Source organism: Condylostylus longicornis, unplaced genomic scaffold (assembly GCF_029603195.1).
Source record: "Condylostylus longicornis isolate FDR11 unplaced genomic scaffold, ASM2960319v2 ptg000010l, whole genome shotgun sequence".
In the NCBI taxonomy this organism is placed as follows: domain Eukaryota; kingdom Metazoa; phylum Arthropoda; class Insecta; order Diptera; family Dolichopodidae; genus Condylostylus; species Condylostylus longicornis.
Window position 1 is genome coordinate 11159657 of NW_026577979.1, and position 21433 is coordinate 11181089.

The following is a 21433-nucleotide window of genomic DNA, read 5'->3' on the forward strand; positions in this document are numbered from 1 at the left end:
TTCGTCGTTTTGGAGCTGTGCTATTTAAAGTAAAACTATTTTTTTTCTTGATTGTTCATTGGTTCGTTTGGAAAAAGGTGATCGTTTTTTTTTTTTTTGTTATGATCCATTTATTACTTTTTTGACAGGAATTATATATGTAATTGTAGTAGTTCAGTATACTTATGTAAAATTGAAGTTGGTTCTTCTTTTGAGAGAGAGAAAATAAGCTGTACTAAAAATAAAGAGAATTCAAAATACATCAGCTCGTCGTTTAGCGGACCAACCAATGAATCTCTTATTCTTAATATGATTTACAAGCAATAAATCGAAAACTAAAACATACATTATACCAAATTTACTATGAAAATGTTATAACCTACAAGTATGTAATATTTTGAAATCTATATAATATTTTATATTTTATAAACTTTACCACGAAAAGTTTTTACACAAATTCGGTATTCGGCAGCTATAGTCTAAGCTGGATTATAGGCGATATCATTAATTAATTGAATTTAAATTAATTTAACAAATCTGATGGCAATATATTAATTTTCAAACCAGAAAAATACGAGAAAATAATTTTTTAACACACAATTTATGTGGAAAATGTTATAAACAAAATTAATAACATTTTCCACTTAAATTCTTTAAATTTAAAGCTAAGGAAATTTAATTGAATTTTTTCTGCTGCATATTAAAGAAAATACTATTTGAACATTAACATTTACATTCGATAAATAGTACAATACTAAAAAAATACAGAAGCATTTAAAAAAAAACATCGATTTCGGAACATCCAGTACAAGTAACATAAAAATCCTTTTGTTTTTATAAAAAATAAAATGAGATATCAAAAAAGGAAGTATATATGAGTATGTAAAACCAAACATACATAATATACATACATAATTCTCTAGGATATTTCTTGAATGAGATTTAAATTTGAAAATAAAAATGAAATTTTAAATAAAAATTACTAAAAAACAAAATGGGATGCACAGCAATATGTCGATGTTTTTAGGTGTTATTCTGTTATATACTTAAATTATTCCTTTATAAGTGGCATATTGTAATTTGAAGGTGGGATAAGTAATTTTTGGAAGCTCTATTAGACTGTAAAATACTCAATATAAGAACGCATTCTAGCACTATATTTATGAGAATGCTGAATATTGTGCACCAACGATTAACATGTGCTTCATATTAAATTTCAATGAACTGAGAGAGAAAAAAGGATATTTGATTGTTTTCTTAGGATAACAAAATTGTTACTATATAGAATGAAAAATTAATATTTATTCATTTGCTACATTTTTAAGTTAGAAAAAAAATCTTTTTTTCTAAAATTTCATTTTGAAGGAATCAAATTTCTTTAAAGAAAATATGAAAAATGCAATTTAATTAGGGAGTTTTGAAATTTCCTCTAGTTTTTCTTATTTTTTTTTTTTTGGTTAATTTTCTGCTTTAATTAAATTAAGAACGAAATTGGTTTAAAAATCAAACAAGAAATTATGTGTTATATAAGTTATAGACGTTCATAATAACTTCAGAGAATCTAAACTTTATAAATCTAACGATTTATATACTTGATATAAAATAAAATTTAGAATTTAGAAAGAAAAGGATTGAAAATATTTTTTCTATATTAACCTAAATCAAATAATATTTTCTTTATTTTGAAATCTACATACATTTTACGAGTATATGAGTGATTTAAAAAATTTAATAATAATTTCAAAAATTTTAAGGGCAATGGAAAAACTGTTAATTACTTCCAATGATTTTATTTACAATCAAAATGTTTTCACATTTTTTGTCTTTGTAAAAATTCCAAATTTAATTTATACATTTATTTACAATTACGGTATCCTTTCTTTGTAATATCAAGCAATTTTTACAATCACAACAAAATCTAAGCAAAATAAACATATCATTTGCTAAAAATAAATCTATTCAATGTCCGTATGTGTACCCTAAGATTGTCAAAATATACAACATTCAAAAAATTGTTGATCTATTCTAATTTTAATACACATAATTATAAGAGTATAAGAGTTTAGATACACACCAAACTCTGTTAGTTTTCTACACTATATGCTCTTGTTTGTACAAGAGTTTTATAATTTTAAGATTTCACAGCATGAAACAATTTTGTATTATGTATACGAATAACAAAAATATTTTCATAAAAACAGAAAATGAAAAAAATATTTAAGGACAAGAAAAATTTTTTTAGAGAAATTTTAGAAGCAGACAGAATGTCTCCATTTACAAAATTTTAATTGCTGTCCTTATAAACCCAATAACAAAAAGAAAACAAATAAAAGTGAAAGTAAAAATAGGTTCCTATGTATGTGCTTGCACGTATATACACACACAAATAAACTAACATACTGTTTATCTTACTACATTTAATATTTTTCTTCTTTCTTCTATAGACATTTAATTGTAAAGTAATTGAAAATAAAATCATATTGATTGTAGAGATTAAATGAAAATTGAAATATTTTTATTTGTTAAATTTTTGTAAATTTTTTTATCGAAAATTAATGTCTAAATTCCTCTTTAATAACAGTCTACAGTTTAAATTTAAAAATATAGCAAAAATTAGCTTAGTTTTATAGTTTTATTTTAATAAGATTTAAGAAAATTTTGAAGAACTTTAAAGATGCGTTGCATAATTGAATGGTTGATATGAAAACCTCTAAGTAAAACTAGTATCTATATACTCATAAAACTCAAATAACTCATACAAAAGCAAAATGAATGTACCCGAGACGCAATTGAAACCAATTACTCGTATACCATCTAAATCAAAGTACATATTGAGAAAATAAGCCTATATAAAAGTTTATATTCTAACGTAGTGTAGATATACATTTTGAGGTAATATTGATACAAATTTGGCAATGAAACTAAATAAATTATACTAATCTGCAGACTCCGGCAGCTCAAGATGACAACTCTATAGATACAAATCTGGAGATATCCAATTAAATTTTAAAATTGTAAATTATATACATAGGTATTTTGAATATACTAAAAAATAATTCATTTAGGTGGCTCAATCTATGTCTCATACTATCATAGAATCAGGTAAAAGGGAATAAATATCTCGTAAACATATCACATAATTTCCAACTGAATAATTTTTTTAGTTTTAATAATTTTTCAGTAAATTTAAGTGAATATATAAAAATTGCAGTCACTTAAAATGAAAACTGAGTGGAAGAAAAATGAACTCTAATTATTTGTGAAGAGTATTTTTGATAAAGTGAAAGGATAAAATGAGGATATTCGATTATCAATTAAAATTTGATTTGTCGTGTACCTATACTCGTAATTTTTATAACAATTAAATTTTCTTTAATAATAACCTTATCGTATGTAAATCAAGTTCAATAAATTTTTAATCGAAACAAAATAAATAATTACTATTGTTCTATCGGCAAAAGAGCCTACTGTGGTTTTTTCAAAAAAGGATCATTGAAATATTGTCCAGTCCATTCTGTTCTGTTAAAGTTCGGAATCTTGTGTGTACACCTATATATAATGAAGAACTTTAAATAAGAATTTATGTAGGTACATGTTATATGTATAAACAACATATGTATATGTATTTTATTGTCTGTATCTTATTTTCCCATGCATCCTTACGCAGATGCATTTTATAACATGATAATTTTAAGATAAAAAACAAATATGTAAATCTAATTTACTCATGTTAATAACAGAATATTGAGAAAAAGAAAAACAACTTCTTAAAAAAACACCGACAAATTCGATTTGTACTCGAATTACTATTAACACCCGCTAAAAAACTCTTAAACAATTCACTAAATTTTTTTTTTCAAGAAAGAGAAGAAAATTGGTTTCAGATAATTTTTTCTTCAAATATTAACCGATGCATTCAATCGAAAAATTTTTATGCTACTATCTTGTCAATTTAAATATAATATTTCAATTTTATCGGTTATTTAACGGATGGGTCTTTCTTAATTATTTTAGTAATCCAAATTAAAATTTAAAATTTTGTTTTTAATAAAACGAAAAAACTATATGATGTTATTTGCCCTAGATTCTAGTGAGGACCTCAAAAAATAAAACAAAAAGAAAATTGGAGTTAAAATCTGAGAATTAATAAAATAATATGTGAATTAAAATTTATTTATAAAGAAAATCTGGTTTTATATGATATATATATATATATATTTATCATATAAAACCAAATATTGCTACAGGTAATTGCATAGATATTGCTAAAGGTAATATAAAAAAATTTCGGATACATTCAAAATTTATTCTGGTAAATAAGTCTCAAATTTTGTAAGTTGCAAGTTATCTAAGACGCTTAATCTTGCGTGTATAAATAATGTTTATAAGTAAAGTATAAAATATAGAGTAATTTGTATTTATAATGCGATATTTGCAAAAGTAAGTTAAAATATCATAAAAATATGTAAGGAGATACTAGTCGTCTAAAACTGACAAAATAATGAAATATATAACTATTGAAAGTTTCTGAATGAAATTGCGAATAAACTTTCAAAATGCAAAACATCAGCATTTCAAATAGAGCAGTCAGGATTCTCGCGATGGATCAAGCGGAAATGGTATTTTTGACTGAGATATGTTGGTAAGTAATTTTGATATAAGAGATTAAAATAGATTGATTAAGAGTTAAATTTAAGAAAACTATAATCTAAAGTGTTTGCGAAGTTTTGATAATAATAATGGGCGAACCAAAAAAATTAACCAATAATGCAACTTTTTTGTTAATAAAAGAACGTTTAAAATATGTAGAAATATATAGTATTATTATTTTGATTGTCAATTTATTGATAAAGTTAATTACCTTCTTTGTTAGTTTTATTCATTGTTGATTGTTGTAAATTTTTCAAATGTTTTTGGTAAATTTTCTTTTGTTCTATAAATGCAGTTAAAGTTTGTTTATTCATTTTTGATGTTAAATCAGTTTCATCTTCCTGTCCATTCTTCAATGAATTATTATCGGCTGATTGTTGTCTTCTCAAAGCAACTTGAGCTGCCATTACTCTTTGTCTTTCAACAACTAATTGACATTGTGGACACTGACATTCCCTCCATCGGCATAATTTTTTATGTCCTTTTAAACAGGATATAACTCCATGATTACGACATCTAGCACATTTTGGTGTTCGAAGTAAACGCCTTTCTTTAGTTGATGATGTTATTTGATTCATATTATTGTTGTGTAATATATTGATCGTTATTATGTTAAATGATTGACTTGTAGAGTTATTTTGTTTAATTGATTATTCTTAATTTATTAACTGCTGAAATAGTGGTGCAATATATGGCACTATACTAATTGACATTGATATATTAATGAAAATAATCAAAAGTTTATTCGCATATTATTTCATTTGAGAAAATAGGGAAGAAAAATTTAATACAACATACTACGTAATCTTATAGAAAAAATATTAAAATAGAAATCGCAAAATATAAGCTTAATTTTTTTCAAACACAGAGAAAATCTTATTCATCAAATCACTGATCACTATTTTTTAGAAAGACACTCAATTTTTTTTCGGCATTCATTATATACAAATTATTAAATTTTCTCTCTCATCGGTAAAATCTACATAAACTTCTTTTTTTATACTTTGCATCAATAGTATATTAGGCCCAATTTAATGTCTTAGATATTTGTTAAGCATTTTAATCATTAAACAGAAATAATTCTCAAAATTATTAGGTTACAATGTTAAAACATTTGAAATTGATACAAAGATTAATTACTTAATTATTCACTAATCTAATCACAACATTTGTTATATTTTTTTTTAATTTTTTTATGGCCTCAATAATAACTATATAAGTTTGTAAAATCCTTTAAATCATCTAAAATGACTAAATAGCTAACGAATTTGAAGCTTAACAGCATTCGCAATTTGTGTTATTATAATTTTCCAGTTATTAAAAAAACCGAAACAATTGTAAATTCTTTATGTTTAATATCGCGTTTTACAATCAGCAGAACGTAAATAAGATTTGAATAATATTAATCTACTGAAAATATAAGTCAAAAATTCTTCTTTTATATATTTTGTTTCAAAAATTTCCGATATTCTAAAAATAGATTTAAACTTGTGAAAACATATTAAAGAGCACAGTAGAATTTCAGTCTTTTCATCATGTGTTTGGTCTTTATTCATTGGCTGCTGAGATCGTTTAGTAGGAGGAGCAAGTTTTAATATTAAAAATTTTTCATTTTGAAAATTTCGAGTTAAATGATAAATTTAAAAGTTCTTATGTTTTATATATTTTTAATATTAACCCACTTATTAATTTTGACATTAAACCACTTAATAAAATTATTTGTTAAAATTTAATTTAATTCCCGCCATGTTTTACATTTTGATTTTCGGTGATTGAATTAAAATTAATGTATAGGGCTTCAATTTAATTGTTATATAACTAATAATAATTACGAGAATTCCTGTTAACATTAAACATATTCATTTAAATATTCAACTTCTTAGATTTTTGTTTTTCAATTTTTATCTTCATTCGATTTCTGAAATTGATCCTGCTTAAATCTTAGAAACATTTTTCCAAGACTTTATTAATTAAATTAATAAATCAAAAAAGAGTGCATCTGTACTACTTACATAAATTTGTCTTTTAAAAAACCTAGTTTTAAAATAAGCAGAAAAAAACATATAGTCAATAGGGTAAGAAATTAGTTATTTATTAACAAAAACAAAAAGAAAAACAATTAATTTATTAAAATTTAATTGCAAAATTTAATTTCAAACAAATATTACTATATTTTTGTTCTTTTGCAACAATGCTAACGATTTTTCGCCTTCGTTTCTACATTTTAAACTTAAAAATTCGATCAACAAGGTAGACTGCTTTGAAATGCGGCAAGTAATGGCGTTACTATAAAAACATTAAAATATGGAATATTAAATTTTAATTGCGATTTTAAAACATAGCTACTTACAAAATTCTTTTTGATTCCAATAAACTTCATTATTTAGACTTTTAGCTAAATATGAATGACATTTAACATATGTCCCTTCAATTGATTTAATATCATCAATCATATCCTTTTGACTAACAAGTTCGTTATGTTGACTACCATCCAATTCATCATCGCTGTAATAATTTTGATCTAAATTTTGTACACATATCTTCCATTGTTCTCTAACAACGTAAGTTAAATTAAATAATTGTTCTACACCAGCTTTCACGGTTTCGAAGTGTGATGACAATAGACATTGCTCGTAGATTGTCTTTACATAAGATTTATGAATACATTTCAGTTCAGCTAAATTCGCACAATTATTAATTTTTTCATCTAATTGATTTCCCATAGCGTGTAAAACGGCCGTCATTATGTGCGACTGTATGCAATGTAAACTATACATCATCCATAAACGTAGCTGCTCCAACTGTCGCATATTTAAATCTATCAAACGAAATGTAGCATATGGTAAACGATTTTTATGAACCCTTGCAAATCTCAGATTTTCTAATGTCCAAATTGACCACTTTATTTTTAATAAAAAATGAAAAACTGAAAACAAGAGAAGAATTTAATGTATTTCATGAATTTAAAGCTAAAAAAAATCTAGTTAAAAAAATGATGGTTTCTAAATTAAATTAAGTTATTAAAAGAATTTGTAGCATTTGTTTACCATCATTGTAATATTTCATAATCTCATCAGTTATAATGTTTTTCAATTCCTTTCGCACATTATATGCAATGATTATTTCATCAACAGCGTCAATAACCTATTAATGTTTTGAAAACACAATTATACAATTGATGATTGATATTCCTCTTAAATACTTCACCTTAGTCGTTTTGCATTTAAATGCTGAATTTATATCAACTTTGAAAAGTAGCGATAATTCTGGAAATTTTGCTGTTAAAATATCATCAAGTTGAACAGTCAATGTGAACGGATTTGCCCACAACTTCTCGTTTTCAATCTATTTGAATAAAATTACTCCACATTAAACATCTTTTTGAAGAATAAAAATATAATCAACTTACATCAGAAAATATTTTTTGATAAAAAAATTGCATTAAATCTCCAGCTTCTAATAACAAAACTTGCCTAATATTTTGCAAATGTTTTCCAATTTTAAAATCTTCGCGATACATTTTCATAACAAAGCTATTAGTAAATGAAATGCGATATGAAAGAATTTTCGAAATTGAGCTTAAAATAATCTCCTCTAGAGGTATTGTTATGTGTGAAGTATCGTTTAGTTTTTCATATAACTTATAAGTTTTCTTAAATTTATCTAAGCAATCTGATTCCGATTTCTTTTCTGTTGAGCTTAAATTAAAATTACATGAAAAAGCCATTAATAAAAACTCATCAGTAGTTGGAGCACACTGTGCTAGAAAATTTCTATTCGAAAGTTTTTCAGCTAAATTAGCACCGTCATCTTGGTCATTTTTTTCTAACTCGTACTGACATATAGCTTTGCAAGTTTCTTTAGATAAAATATTACTTTTATTCATTACACTCTTGTCCTCATCACAATTTGAAGAACAAGCATCTTCTTGATTTAAATTAATATTACTTAAAGAACTACCTAAAATATTTGTTTCTTTAGTAATTTCATTTATCGCTATTTTAAAATTCTTCACAGAAGACATAACATCATTAAAAAAGTGATCGAATAAATTATCATCAAAATTACTAGCACTCCTTAAGTAGCTAATTTTATCAATTTCATATAAAAAATTCAATGTGTAACCTGCCTCTATAGCGTGATTAATAATTAACTTGATAAAAGCACTTTCCTTTATTAGATCCGATATGTTTTTTGGAACATAAAATGACAATTCTTTGCATTTTTCAAATAATCGAACGCTGAGATTTTCTTTTTCATCATTATATCTACAAAAAAAGAAAATAAAAATTTGTTTCGAATCAAACTAATGGCACAACTTTTCTACAACAAATTCTTTCCGCCAATCGTCTAATATTCCTTCACTCCACAAAGTGTTCATAATATCACAAAAAGTTCTGCAGCTGTACATAAATAGGGTAATAGCTAAGTTTGATGTCTCTAAATCATGTGATACTCGAAAAGCATTAAGCAGGCAAGATAATAAATGAGCAGATGCGATATGTGCTTTAAAAAAATTTGATTCAAATTTTTGATAATATGTGTGGTTCCAAAATATTTTTACCTGGATATTTATTGAAATCTAAAATAACTTTTTCGTGAATTTTATATATTTTTTCCAAATAATCAAAAACTTTATCCAATTGATTTCTTATTTGAATAATTGTCACGATACTTGCTGGTAATTGGTCTTTAACATATTGCTCAATTTGCAAAATCTTTTCATAAAATGGTTCCAATAAATCACTTAAACAAGAAGCATAACATTCATAGGTTTTAGGCGGCAAATTAGATTTATGACTGTAAATCAGTTTAATAAACGTCCGCAAATTTAATTGCCGCTGCATAGTTGGTATGAAAGAAAATTGAAGAAATAATTTCAATCCATCCTACCATATATAAGCTATTAATAGTTATATTTAACTAATACACAAAATTACTTACTACCGTCACACTGGGAATTGTAACATTTTTCCTAACTAGAATGTGACCACTTTCATCAACAAGAAAAAATTTACAAGTTTGTGGACAATACAGCATCCACAGAATTTCTCTCATCAGCCGATATTCACTTTCTGTTGAAATTATTTCCAACTTTATAAAGTTATTAGAACTTTCTGCAATATATCGGTTCCATAGTTGCGCAAAGTTTGCGTTTTCCAAGTTACTATTGATTTGATACTCCGATTTAAAATTTGTCCACCACGAATTCTGACAATTTTGAAACAACCAATTTTTATTTTTATTTCCATTGAATAAAACATAATTTTTTGCTTTTTCGGGAGGTTTCAATTGCACCCCTGGAATAATTTCAATGGGAGATTTAAATTTAATTACTTCTTCTGTTTTACTCGTGCTTTCAACACTCTTGCTGTGCGACGACAATTCAGTATCAGAATCTGACCATTCCTAAAAATTGAAAACGTAAATTTCAGTTTTTGATATATTATTCCAATATTTTTCTTACGCTTAATTCCGAATCTGAACTTCTTGCATGCTGTATATGATCCACTGGTATTAAATCTTCCTTTAAAATGTCAACCCAGTATTGTTGCTCTTTATTTTGTTCTTCATCGTAATCTTTTCGAATTTCCAAAGATATTTTATCTCTATTTTCACGTAGAGCTCCAACCGGGTTATATGATAAATTAAATAGAAAATCAATCATTGACCAACCAACATCTACTTCATAATGTTTCTTGCAAAGGGGATGGTTAATAATTCCGTCAATCAGTTTTTGAAGGTGATCACCATATACTTTGTAATTGTTGACTCGAAATTTTTCATGCATTCCTTCAATTTTTCTTTTGACTTCATGACTATTTACACTTAAATAGCGATGATTTTTTAATATATAATTAGCAAATTCTTCACACCGCTTATAATTTTCTTCTTTTCTCTAAAAAAAACAACAGATGGTTGGACAAAAATTGTCGTTAAAATTATAAAAAAACATGCAAACCTCAAAATGTGTAAGATTTTCTATCAGTTTTGGTATATTTTCGAAAATAATTTGTTGCCTTTGATCAGAAGCTGACATTTTAGAACTATTTGATGAAATATTTAGAAATCAATCAGCTTACAATTAAAAGATTCCATATTAATTTACTTTCGCATTTTAGCTTTTTAATTTTTTTTAATATCAAATTTTCAAAACAAATTACATATCTTCAAAATACAGTAGCTTTCAAACATTTAATTCACAATAGTCACACAAAAAACCTGTTAGTACCTTTCTTTTAGCATAAGTACTGTGTATATAAAATAAAAACCCTGTGTTTTCACACTGCTGTTAAAACTGTTCTATAAAATGTTATACAGCAAAATTAAAATTTTAGATTGACAAATAACTTGATCTGAAAATCCGAACTTCGGGTGAAAATCAACCTTTAATTTGAAGAGCAGAAAAAGAACGGAGAATATGAATTATTTCTTATTCAACCAAAAAGTTTCTGCCTAAAATTTTTCTTTAAATTTTCTTGTTATATTCGTAATAAATAGTTATATTTTTACACTTTTAAGTTTTACAAAAACAAAAATTTTTAAAAAAAATTTTCGATTCTCGAAAAGAAATTCATAAAATACCCAATTAGATTTTAAAAAGTTCAACGAAAAATACGGGTAAGTTTAAAGCAAAACAGAAAACAAGGAAAAAATATATGTTACACATATTTTTATTAGACAATTCTGTTAGAAAAACTGAATGCAATTTCGACGATAATTGAAATTGCAATTATTGCAACAGTGCGTAAATGTTTTTCTTGATTGAACTTTCTATTATTTGCTACCAAACTTAGTCTAACAATAATAGAAATTACTCTGTTCTCATCAGACTCTATTGTCCAATTTTTTAAAAGTAAAAATGTCGACAATTAATTATTTGTTAAAGATTGTAACCGCAGTCAGCTGATTTATAATTTGATTATTAAAAATCAGCTGTCAAAATTTAATAATTTTGGTCCTTTCGTGGCATTATAATTTTTAAATTGCATTATAGTTAACGTATAATTAAATTGAAACATATCAGATTTTTGTCGTAGATTTAATTTAATTTATTCAAATTTAATATGAGATTTTGTCATATGTGTAAATAAAGAACTTAGAAAGTAAGAAAGATTCTTATTTGGCAAACACCTTCATAGTGCAATATTGTAATTTTGAAATACACTGGCTTTAATTTTTGAAAACAACCGATTCACTAAATTTCTCTAACACCTGATGTTTAATTGTCACCTCTTTTTTTTTAAACTTTCATTTCAAATATTTATATAAATTTTATCTCCAAATTTTTTGGTGCTGTTAGATTGCCAAACCTTACAAAGTTAAATTAAAATATGTGCCAATCACGTCATTTAATTTATTTAACAACTTTAAAAGACAATGAGGTCATTTGCCACGAACTGTTATTAGTTAAAGGTTTCGTTGAAAAGATATGTCACTGTAATATTATTACACTTCAAGATATTAAAAAAAATAAAATATATCAATACACGTTAGTGAAAAATTGCAATAATTTCAAATTTTTAATACAACTGGAATGTGGTCAAAATCAATATATAATAAATTATTGCAGTGCGTCTCAGAGATTAAATTTATTTTTTGAACCATCTAATTCGATTTATCACATTCAACCTCTCTACATTATTCATCAAAACCACGACGGACATTTTCAAACTGAAGATGAAAAACCTAATAGCCCAGTAGAGGCTTGTAAAATTATTGAACTCAACCTAAAGATTGTGCAATGTCTTTTTGCAGAAAAATTGCTTGAAAGTGGTTTAACAAATAACTTAAGAAAAACTTTTTCATTAAAGTCAAAGTGTCTGATATTTCATAGCAAGCAATCAGTAGAAAAAGCTCTTGAGTCTGACGAGAATACTCTGTGGAATGATTTAGCATTTGAAATAATTAATTCTAATTTGGGAGAAGATTCAAAAATCAAGTTTGTGGCTTTTCTTGCTTGTACCCGTTACAACGGGAAAGACTTAAGTGGGGATACTTCATATGAAAATATAAAAAAGAACACACGAGCAAATCCAGCACTTGGTGGTGGAGGCTTGGCCTTGTTTGGGTCAGGATATTTTTATTCTTGGCCAACAACCTTTGAAGAAATTATTGATTGTTTTAAAAATTATAAAAAAATTGATTTAAGTACACAGTTAGATGAAAGCAACTACAGGTATAAATTTGCCTAACTTATAAAAGTATAGTTGTTAATTTTTTACTTTTAGGAGAACATATGGCGGCTGTTTTGCAACAACGCTGGGTGCAATAGCTCATGAAATTGGGCATTGCTTTGATTTAGGACACACTAAAGAAGGAATTATGGGTAATGGTTTTGACTATGTAAATCTTGCTTTCGTAAATGAAGATTTCACAGAAAATTTGCCTGATAGAATAGTGCAAACTGAAAGTGTTAAAGATCAAAGATTAACTAAAATCAAAAAAGGTGAAAATAAATTTTTGGAAAATTATCATGAGCAAAAAGGCGGTGGTGATTGTACATATTTCTCCAAGAACTGCAGTATTATATTAGCACATCATAAGTGGTTTAATTTACAAAACGAGTCAGATGAAAAAAGTGAAATTACTTTTATGAAAAGTATCATAAAATCTTCCAAATTTAATTTAGTTTTAATTGAAATTCGTGAGAAAGTCAACGGTTTAGTGATTCAATTTTATGAGTTATTGAATAGGAAACACAAAGAATTTGAAGTTCCTGAACACTTTACTAAATTAGAAAGATATAACATTTTTGTTATAACAGAAAATGGTGATTTAAAACTGTTTGAGTGAAATAAAAACGCTGAAGCATAAATTTTATGCATACATAATTATATATGTATTTAGAATTGTTATATGCACTGAATAGATGTTTTAACTATAATTATATTACAAACACACCAAAACGTTAACATAAAAAACAACAATTTTAAAGCTAATTATTTTTGTGCTATGATTATTGAACTTCAAAAAATAATATTTATACAACATACAAAATTTGATAATACTAAATATTATCAGTAGCAAATGAAGTGATAAGATATTACATGTAGTGTGAAAGTATTAGCTGAATGTAAATATCAAAAAAATTTTATAAATTTAAAAATTACATTAACCTATAACAATTTTAATAACAATGGAAAATAATAGAGCAATAGTCTGTTTTAAAGAATTGAAGGGATTCCCAATAATTGAAGAAAATAATGAAATCGAAACGATTGCTTTTTTGGCCGCAGCTGAAGAAATTGTCCAAATCATAGGTAAAATGATTTCAATTTTAATTTCTTTAATAATTTTTTTTTCGAATTTAGAAACATTTGGAAGACTGTTTACTCCCGTTACAAGTGACATGCGCGGCAATATTAAGAAGCTAAACATAATTTACGAAAAGGATCCGAAAAAATTTGGTTTTATAGATCGTATGATTAAAGTGGATTTAGATGGTGGTAGTAATGGTTCGGTAGAGGCTGTCACATGGTTAAAGAGGTAACATATCCCATATACTTAATTAAAATAACAATATTTGGTTATGACTATGATGTTAATAATATTATAGAGCACTAAATTTAATATTCATATTCTTCAAAAACATCCTAAATGATGCAACAACTTCTGAAAATTTAAGAGACCATTTAAAAGATGCATACGAAAGAACATTAAAGCAGCATCATGGAATTATCGTCAAACAAACTGTAACTGTAAGTAATATTAAATGAAAGCTGTTCAAAAATATTAAATTAAAGTTGTTTAAATAAAGAAAATAGAATAAAGAAATAGAATAATTTTTACAGAAAAATAATTATTGATATTAAATTATATCTTGCAATTTGTATTTGTATTGAATTTGAATAATTCTGAAATTTAAAACTAGTTTTACATTTTTAAATTTTTTGTTTTGCAGTTCATTTATCGTTGGGTGCCAAAGCGATCAGAATTATTGGGATTGGGAAATTTGCATGATGAGAACATAAAACTCTTATCGAATTTTTTGAAAATAATGGAAGCAAATATTATCAGAATCAATGCATTAGTAAATGATTTCCCAAAAGAAAACTAATTTTAAAAAACTTTGAATTATAAATAATATTTGTATTTACTGCTAAAAACCATTTTAGCAGTACTCGATTGGAAACAATCGAACTCCGTAATCCAATTTTAAATTTCGTTTTACAGGTAACATATATCATTAGTTTTTATATTAAGGTATAAGTATAGGTTTTATAATTGTTGTACTTACATACATATATATAATTTTAATTGAAATATTTCCAAACTTAAATTTCGTTTTAGCACCATAAATTTTAATTAAAAATAACTTTTTTAGGAGGTTTTTGATAAATAGCTTTTAAATATATTCCAATAATGGAAACACAATGATTTGTAACATAAAATATGAAGTTTAAATATTTTCTTAAATTTAAATATAAAAAAATACTATAAATAATAAATATATATACGTAAAAACTTAAAATACTTTAATTTGAGCTCTTCTATATTAGTTCTGATAAAAAACTTAATATTAATAAAATTAATAGTTTTATCTACAATATTTCTGCTTACACCATATTATACATTATGAATTAAACTAAAGACTTATAATCAGCCCAAACATCCTTGATCCAATTCACTGTTACATATGTCCATCTACGTAATACGCAGCTATGTGTATACTGGGAGAGCATTTACATACAGTTCTTTTAATAAAGTACTATTCTAACAATGTTTGTTTAGGCCCATATTTGTAGTATAAGCTAACACCGAAGCAAAATTTTGTATGTTGTATTGTATGTATCTGCTTAAACCATACTACACATAATGAATTAAACTAAAGACTAAGATCCAAAAACTTTCATATTACTAAGAGAGCCAGCATATTTTAATACTGACAATATGATTCAGAATTAGGCAAGTTCATAAGTTCAAAAGTTTTTATTAAATCCATTTTATATAACAATTGTAATTTGTGTTAAGTGTATTTATATTATGCATATATTAGTTCGTAAACTTAAAAGGTCTTATAATTTAATTACCAAGTATTAATACTTTCGTATATACATATTATTGGTTTTTATTTGCATTTGTTTTTGAATGTAGCAATTTCATATGATATAATTGAGCTTGATAAATAGACAACTTCCTTGACACGATGAATCCAACTGGTGTTTCACAAATTAAAAACATCAATATTATATATGTTGCAACACGTAATATAATTGGGCCTTCTGTAGTAAATGATAAATATAAATGTATAGGTAATTGAATTAATCCTGATATTATCCAAAATCCAGCTAAGTCTGATACCTGCAAATATTCAAGAAATATCTTAATAGATATGTATTTAATATTGAATATCTGGTGTGATCAGTACACAACTAACCCATTTCATTTTAAAATTGTAACAAATTTTTTTATTAATTAAGCTAACGGCTGGAAAAGATTATGAAAATGTTACTTGTACACTTATTTCAATTTTTAAAAAAGTCTGTAATTCGTGACACAAATTCTAAAAATAGTTTTTTTTTTAAGTTCTCCATTACATTAAGTCGTGACCTATTAAATCTTTTGTAATAGCAATTATTTTCCTTTATCTAATGCAATAAGATGTAAAATTATCTAAATCTGGTATTGTGTATTAAAATACTATTTTCTATGTAAATACGGAGCTTCAACAAATACGAACATATTTCTAGGCAGCTTTAAATAGCACTTTTTCAAAAAAAAAATTGGAAAAAAATGTGCTTATTATTTTGTTTATACGGGCATGTTTCTAAAACTTCTACAAACCTTATGGCAAAAAACCGTTCATAGATCTTTACTAGATATTTATTTCCATAGAAGAAAATTTTTACCTATTTCTATCCCTTTAAAAGTTATAGCCTTCCAAAACCCTAAAAACATTTTTTCAAAACCCTAAACTACTTATTGTAACGATCCCATAAGCATTTTTTAAGTTTTGAAAACGCAGAAAAGTAGTGGCTGCCTTCTTCGGCAGCTGTATACCATATTTGAATTTCAAAAAAACAAAATGACCGTTAAAATAAGCCATTATCGAAAATTCGTTTTTCTTCTAGACCGCAGGTTGTATAAGTCTAAAAATTTAGCAGTTTTTATATACTAATAAATAGTTTATTTCGTAAGAAGAAATCTCTTTCCAGCTCCACCCCTTTTGAAGTTATCTCTTCTGAAAATTTTGTAAAATTTCAAATTTTACTACCTTACATTTCCGAAACTGCAAGCTTTTCTAAATTTCTAGAAATGCCATTTAAAAAATATAAATATTTTTCTTAACTAATGCAATTAACCCCTAACTTCGATCATTATGTTAACGCCTATTTCAATTTTTTTCATCCTAAAAATATACTATCTTCGAAACATTTTGTAAGTAATTTTAATAATGTAGTAGCTACATACAATATATAGATTGTTTTCAAAAGCAGTATTTTTCCTTGTTGAAGGGAAAAGTACTACATTACAAACCAGAACGGAAATTAAACATTTTCATTCATAATCATATATGTACTAAAATTTATCAAATGTAAAATAAAAATATTAAAAATTAATTGCATAGTATATATAGCTATTATATATACTATGCAATTAATATGTTATGACACCCCATGTTAATAATAGAAATTCAGAAAAAATTCAACAAATTATTGACACCCTGCTTTTATAACAATTAAATAACTTTTTTGCTCATTTGGATTATATAAATATTAAATTGGAAATTTATTTATTTAAAAAGTGTAAAAATTACACTAAAAACATCGCAGGAACCTTAGAAATTACTATATTAGAATAAACAAAGAATGAAGAAAATTTAAAATAATTAGAATCCGCAATTAATTTTTGTGATTAATAATTTTAAATATACTCGAAAAGCACTACTGCAATTTGGGTGTCAACAACTTTATGAATTTTTCAGAGTGTCAATAATTGTACCGGTTACGCTAATAAGATAATTTTAAAAAATGCGAATTCGGTACCAAACTTAACATCAGCTTTTCAAAAAATCAAAATTCTAATTAGAACTTTCACAAAATAAGTAAAGTTTCAATATATGTATGTATGTATTTGTGAAAAACTTATTTCAGCAACCCAATTATTCAAAAAAATTTCTAGAAATGTGATCTAGCTAGACATCTTTCTTATCTATGATTATTTTGTTATTCAAACTTATAAATCTGTTGGCAAAATTACCTTTTAAATTTCGAGTTTAACTTTCGAGGTTTATATTTTTATTTAACAATTTTATTTTTATTTATTTGACTAAACTAGCCGAATTATTCCTTCTTACATTATTTCCACAGATTTACTTAAAACAAACAACCTACTATGACATTCCACAATAGATTCACATGAACATAAATGTATGTACACGGGTTATTTTATTACATATGTACGTACATACATATGTATGAACCATTATTCAATTATAAGTAAGTTAATAATTTTATTATTATAAGTTAATTAATGGGTTCCATTTAATTTTATTATGATGGGAAAAAAATCGCAGGACACGAATGGAGCTTTTTACATTTCCATAAAACATGCTAGAATAAATAAAAATTTTATACCTGAAGATCCTTGCTTTATTAAAATTTTATAACTTATTCATTACTCTATACTACTATCAATTTCTTAAAGACCTTTAAAATAATTATACACGGTATGTTCACATACGTTTTGTACATATGTATACACATATATGTATACACAGTCCTTTTGTAATTGACCTCGAAAATTTTTAATTAAGTTCAAAATTACACACGTGTGACTTTCACATGTAAATCAATAAACAAGTATGTAAGTACGTAAGCAAGTTGAGTCAAAATACAATATACTCAAAGTGGTGTTCAATTTTTTAATAAATTTAAAAAGACGACTTTAAGTGCTTAAAATGATAATATTAATTTATATTTATGACTAATTTTAAAATAATTAAATCTAAAATTTTATACCCAAAAACTAGAAGGAATTGTCGGGGATTTAAAATTCGAAACAATCTTTATCCCAGTCAACAACAAAGTTTTAAAAATCTAATTGATAAATAACTTGACAGATACATACCTTGCCTGATAAATTTCCTGAATATCCTAAATATAATCGAAGACCTTCTGCAGGCACTGATATTATAAACCCAGAAATTGTTAATAGTTTTTGGACTTTTGCAAAATCTTCTGCCTTAATATAAATTATTGTACAAAATTTAATATCTGATTAACATGTTTAAATTTAATATAGTTGACCTTTAAAAAGAGGAATTTTAAGAAATCTTTCGATATTTTCGTTATTAATATTTGTCGAAAGCAGCTTGGTTGGACAAGTTTTTTTTTACATTATCTTTTTTTCTTGTATAAAAAATACACAAAGCAACTCTATCAGAAGTGACACGAAAAATAAAAAAGTCCTATTTAAACAGGACAGCCTAACAATTTTTTTGCTTAACTTAATATAAGTTAGTAGAAATCACCGAATGATATTCAAAAAATTAGGTTCAGTTTTAGAGAACAGAGGTAATATTGCACCTGCATAGACAATTCTTGAAAAATTTAAGTGATCGAAACAAAAAAATTGCCAATTGGTTATCTTGGCACCTCTTTTCAAAGTTCAACTAAATATACATATTGGCATTCAACAAATATTTACATTGTAAAACAGGTAGTATCCATACCACATTACCCATGTGCCAGAAATATAAACATTACAGTACAGCAACATCTGTAAAAGTAAGCTGGCCTTATATTGACTCTCTGAAAAATAAAATTATCATGTTTATTTTGAAGTAAATCATGGTTTAAAAAAAATATACCGTTGAGATTATCAATATTTCTTTTACTGTTATTCTTATTCATTATTATTATTTCTAATGTGTTCTTAGTAATTATGTATGTATGTATGTATACATAAATGAATTTCGGATAACAAACTTAGGTTTAAAAAAAAACTCCTTATTCATATCATGGTAATGTTGAATACTATTCGCACAGAAATAGCTATTAAATTACAAGTTAATTTCGACTATATGAACACTATATTTATTTATTTTTGTCAAAACACTCCCACTTTTACTAACCGAAATATAATTTTTTTCGAAATATAATTTTTTTCATTCTTTATTATAAGAAATCTAAAATCTGACTGAAAATTATTTTTTTTTAAATTCTATTTTATCAAAGACCACTTAACTGAATCAATAGATTGTTTGATATGTTAATATTTTGTATTATGTGAATTGCTACTATACCATATTTGTTTTGGACTTGCTTCAAAATTTAATTATTAATGGGGACATATCCAAGGAAACTATAAGGTTATTTACATGCATGTATGCATTTATGTACATATGTACATATAACTATTATTCGTTTCCATATCCATACTTACATTATGTAGGTTTATATGAAAATGTACTTATGAGTGTATATATAGATATGTCAGTATATAAATCTTATGCAGGAGAAACGAATCAATTTGAAAACATTTTCTTAAAAAATACTTTTTTGGTTTATTAGTTTAATAATTATATTTGATAATTATTTATTAATTTATAAATGTCCAATAATTATTAATTAAATAAAATATTGCTATTTATTAAATATCGATTTTAAATTTTACAAGTTTAAGAGCAATTAAAAAGATATTCAAACTTAAAAATCATGAGTTCATTGGGAAGTAATTTGGAAGATAATGAATTCAGTTTTTTCCTTACAAGTCCTTGCAGTGATAAATTTGATGTAATTATTGGAGAAATCGAAAACATTGTTGTTGAAGAAGAGTTTCAGGTAAAAAGAATTTAAGTAAATTGTGATATCTTATACTTAGTTTATCTAGTCAGCTACTTTATACCAAGTTAAATTTTTTATTAATTTTAATAGCTAACTTAATTTCAAACATAATAATTTTTCTATCACACATTATCAGATCTTGTTTGATCCTTATTATATAAATAATAATTTAATATTATTATTTATATACATAAATAATGATATTTAATAATCATATTTAATATTACATAATATTTAATAATCAATATAGAAAATATTATGCACACAATTTAATATATTTCCATGTTTTGCTATTTAATAACATTATTTCCATATTTTTTATAATTTTCAGAATTTACAAAACAGTTTTCTTGAACATAATTATAGAATTTTTGAAGATACAGAAGAAAATAAATTAGAATACTATGAAATATTTAAAACATACGCGAATACAATTGAAGCATTCATTGTTGAAGAACTGCAAAAACGTATTCCTGATTTTGATATTGAAGAATTCGCAGAAGAACTAGAGTAAGTATACAATACACACATTTTAAAACATTACCCTGAAACAGAACCATTTATAAATTTTGTTTTAATTCGTAATTCATCTAATTTTAATCAAGAATTTTAATTTGTGTAAATTTAATTTTTAATTTGTTTTTTAGAAACAAGAAACATCTTTTGGATGGAGAAATATTTGAACTTTTACTATCCTTCTCTGATTTTGTGAAATTCAAGGATTTAATTTTGGATTACAAAGCTCAAAAAGATGGCAGATTCAATAGTTTAGATTTATTTTTTTCTGTAACAAAAATTAATATTGCAGATTGAGCAATTGCAACACAGCTACAAAACTAAAATATATTAAAACTTAATTCAATGTATGTACTTTTAACACAGATTTCGCAGCATAAAAATATTCGAAAAAAAAACTGGAAAAATAAAATTTTACAACCAAGAAAGCTGTTCTTTATAATATAAGGGGGCAGGCATACGTACTTTAAATAGAGGTTAAAATATATTACATGAAT

The 21433-nt window shown here is 25.1% G+C and overlaps 6 protein-coding genes across 6 annotated transcripts; 3 read left to right on the forward strand and 3 right to left on the reverse strand.

Moving 5' to 3' along the window:
- Nucleotides 1–2531: 2531 nt before the first annotated feature.
- LOC129618898 (doublesex- and mab-3-related transcription factor 1) lies at nucleotides 2532–5207 on the reverse strand. The gene is made up of 2 exons (XM_055533925.1): nucleotides 4923–5207; nucleotides 2532–2561 (listed from the first exon to the last, which is right to left on the reverse strand). The coding sequence occupies exons 1-2, from the start codon at nucleotides 5205–5207 to the stop codon at nucleotides 2532–2534; spliced, it is 315 nt and encodes a 104-aa protein (XP_055389900.1).
- A 1499-nt stretch (nucleotides 5208–6706) lies between these two features.
- Nucleotides 6707–10761, reverse strand: LOC129618845 (gamma-tubulin complex component 5). The gene is made up of 10 exons (XM_055533867.1): nucleotides 10592–10761; nucleotides 10097–10528; nucleotides 9574–10038; nucleotides 9194–9518; nucleotides 8949–9135; nucleotides 8039–8897; nucleotides 7837–7974; nucleotides 7677–7773; nucleotides 6980–7555; nucleotides 6707–6915 (listed from the first exon to the last, which is right to left on the reverse strand). The coding sequence occupies exons 1-10, from the start codon at nucleotides 10667–10669 to the stop codon at nucleotides 6872–6874; spliced, it is 3201 nt and encodes a 1066-aa protein (XP_055389842.1). The 5' UTR covers nucleotides 10670–10761; the 3' UTR covers nucleotides 6707–6871.
- A 1103-nt stretch (nucleotides 10762–11864) lies between these two features.
- LOC129618805 (uncharacterized) lies at nucleotides 11865–13428 on the forward strand. Its single transcript, XM_055533814.1, has 2 exons — nucleotides 11865–12808; nucleotides 12861–13428. Exons 1-2 carry the CDS (start codon nucleotides 11964–11966, stop codon nucleotides 13423–13425), a joined length of 1410 nt encoding a protein of 469 aa, XP_055389789.1. The 5' UTR covers nucleotides 11865–11963; the 3' UTR covers nucleotides 13426–13428.
- A 329-nt stretch (nucleotides 13429–13757) lies between these two features.
- Nucleotides 13758–14998, forward strand: LOC129618807 (uncharacterized). The gene is made up of 4 exons (XM_055533815.1): nucleotides 13758–13892; nucleotides 13944–14118; nucleotides 14189–14330; nucleotides 14534–14998. The coding sequence occupies exons 1-4, from the start codon at nucleotides 13769–13771 to the stop codon at nucleotides 14687–14689; spliced, it is 597 nt and encodes a 198-aa protein (XP_055389790.1). The 5' UTR covers nucleotides 13758–13768; the 3' UTR covers nucleotides 14690–14998.
- Nucleotides 14999–15620: 622 nt separating this feature from the next.
- LOC129619138 (transmembrane protein 17A-like) lies at nucleotides 15621–19734 on the reverse strand. Its single transcript, XM_055534232.1, has 4 exons — nucleotides 19445–19734; nucleotides 19282–19385; nucleotides 18703–18816; nucleotides 15621–15933 (listed from the first exon to the last, which is right to left on the reverse strand). Exons 1-4 carry the CDS (start codon nucleotides 19485–19487, stop codon nucleotides 15691–15693), a joined length of 504 nt encoding a protein of 167 aa, XP_055390207.1. The 5' UTR covers nucleotides 19488–19734; the 3' UTR covers nucleotides 15621–15690.
- Nucleotides 19735–20291: 557 nt separating this feature from the next.
- On the forward strand, nucleotides 20292–21407 carry LOC129618900 (ADP-ribosylation factor-like protein 2-binding protein). The gene is made up of 3 exons (XM_055533927.1): nucleotides 20292–20417; nucleotides 20752–20930; nucleotides 21068–21407. Exons 1-3 carry the CDS (start codon nucleotides 20292–20294, stop codon nucleotides 21231–21233), a joined length of 471 nt encoding a protein of 156 aa, XP_055389902.1. The 3' UTR covers nucleotides 21234–21407.
- The last annotated feature ends 26 nt before the right edge of the window (nucleotides 21408–21433 follow it).

What these genes read in the sequence shown, in the direction of transcription:
- LOC129618898 (XM_055533925.1), bottom strand. Translation starts at nt 5,207, where the DNA reads ATGAATCAAATAACATCATCAACTAAAGAAAGGCGTTTACTTCGAACA. An exon ending in TGAATAAACAAACTTTAACT is followed by an intron (nt 2,562 to 4,922) that starts GCATTTATAGAA and finishes TTTAAACTGTAG; the next exon opens with ACTGTTATTAAAGAGGAATT.
- LOC129618845 (XM_055533867.1), bottom strand. Translation starts at nt 10,669, where the DNA reads ATGTCAGCTTCTGATCAAAGGCAACAAATTATTTTCGAAAATATACCA. An exon ending in AGATTTCAATAAATATCCAG is followed by an intron (nt 9,136 to 9,193) that starts GTAAAAATATTT and finishes ATTTTTTTAAAG; the next exon opens with CACATATCGCATCTGCTCAT. An exon ending in ATCAAAAAATATTTTCTGAT is followed by an intron (nt 7,975 to 8,038) that starts GTAAGTTGATTA and finishes TTATTCAAATAG; the next exon opens with ATTGAAAACGAGAAGTTGTG.
- LOC129618805 (XM_055533814.1), top strand. Translation starts at nt 11,964, where the DNA reads ATGTGCCAATCACGTCATTTAATTTATTTAACAACTTTAAAAGACAAT. An exon ending in TTAGATGAAAGCAACTACAG is followed by an intron (nt 12,809 to 12,860) that starts GTATAAATTTGC and finishes TTTTACTTTTAG; the next exon opens with GAGAACATATGGCGGCTGTT.
- LOC129618807 (XM_055533815.1), top strand. Translation starts at nt 13,769, where the DNA reads ATGGAAAATAATAGAGCAATAGTCTGTTTTAAAGAATTGAAGGGATTC. An exon ending in AGAAATTGTCCAAATCATAG is followed by an intron (nt 13,893 to 13,943) that starts GTAAAATGATTT and finishes TTTCGAATTTAG; the next exon opens with AAACATTTGGAAGACTGTTT. An exon ending in TCGTCAAACAAACTGTAACT is followed by an intron (nt 14,331 to 14,533) that starts GTAAGTAATATT and finishes TTTGTTTTGCAG; the next exon opens with TTCATTTATCGTTGGGTGCC.
- LOC129619138 (XM_055534232.1), bottom strand. Translation starts at nt 19,487, where the DNA reads ATGAATAAGAATAACAGTAAAAGAAATATTGATAATCTCAACG. An exon ending in AAATATTGATAATCTCAACG is followed by an intron (nt 19,386 to 19,444) that starts GTATATTTTTTT and finishes TTTATTTTTCAG; the next exon opens with AGAGTCAATATAAGGCCAGC. An exon ending in GATACTACCTGTTTTACAAT is followed by an intron (nt 18,817 to 19,281) that starts GTAAATATTTGT and finishes ATTTATATTAAG; the next exon opens with GCAGAAGATTTTGCAAAAGT.
- LOC129618900 (XM_055533927.1), top strand. Translation starts at nt 20,292, where the DNA reads ATGAGTTCATTGGGAAGTAATTTGGAAGATAATGAATTCAGTTTTTTC. An exon ending in TTGTTGAAGAAGAGTTTCAG is followed by an intron (nt 20,418 to 20,751) that starts GTAAAAAGAATT and finishes TATAATTTTCAG; the next exon opens with AATTTACAAAACAGTTTTCT. An exon ending in GAATTCGCAGAAGAACTAGA is followed by an intron (nt 20,931 to 21,067) that starts GTAAGTATACAA and finishes TTTGTTTTTTAG; the next exon opens with AAACAAGAAACATCTTTTGG.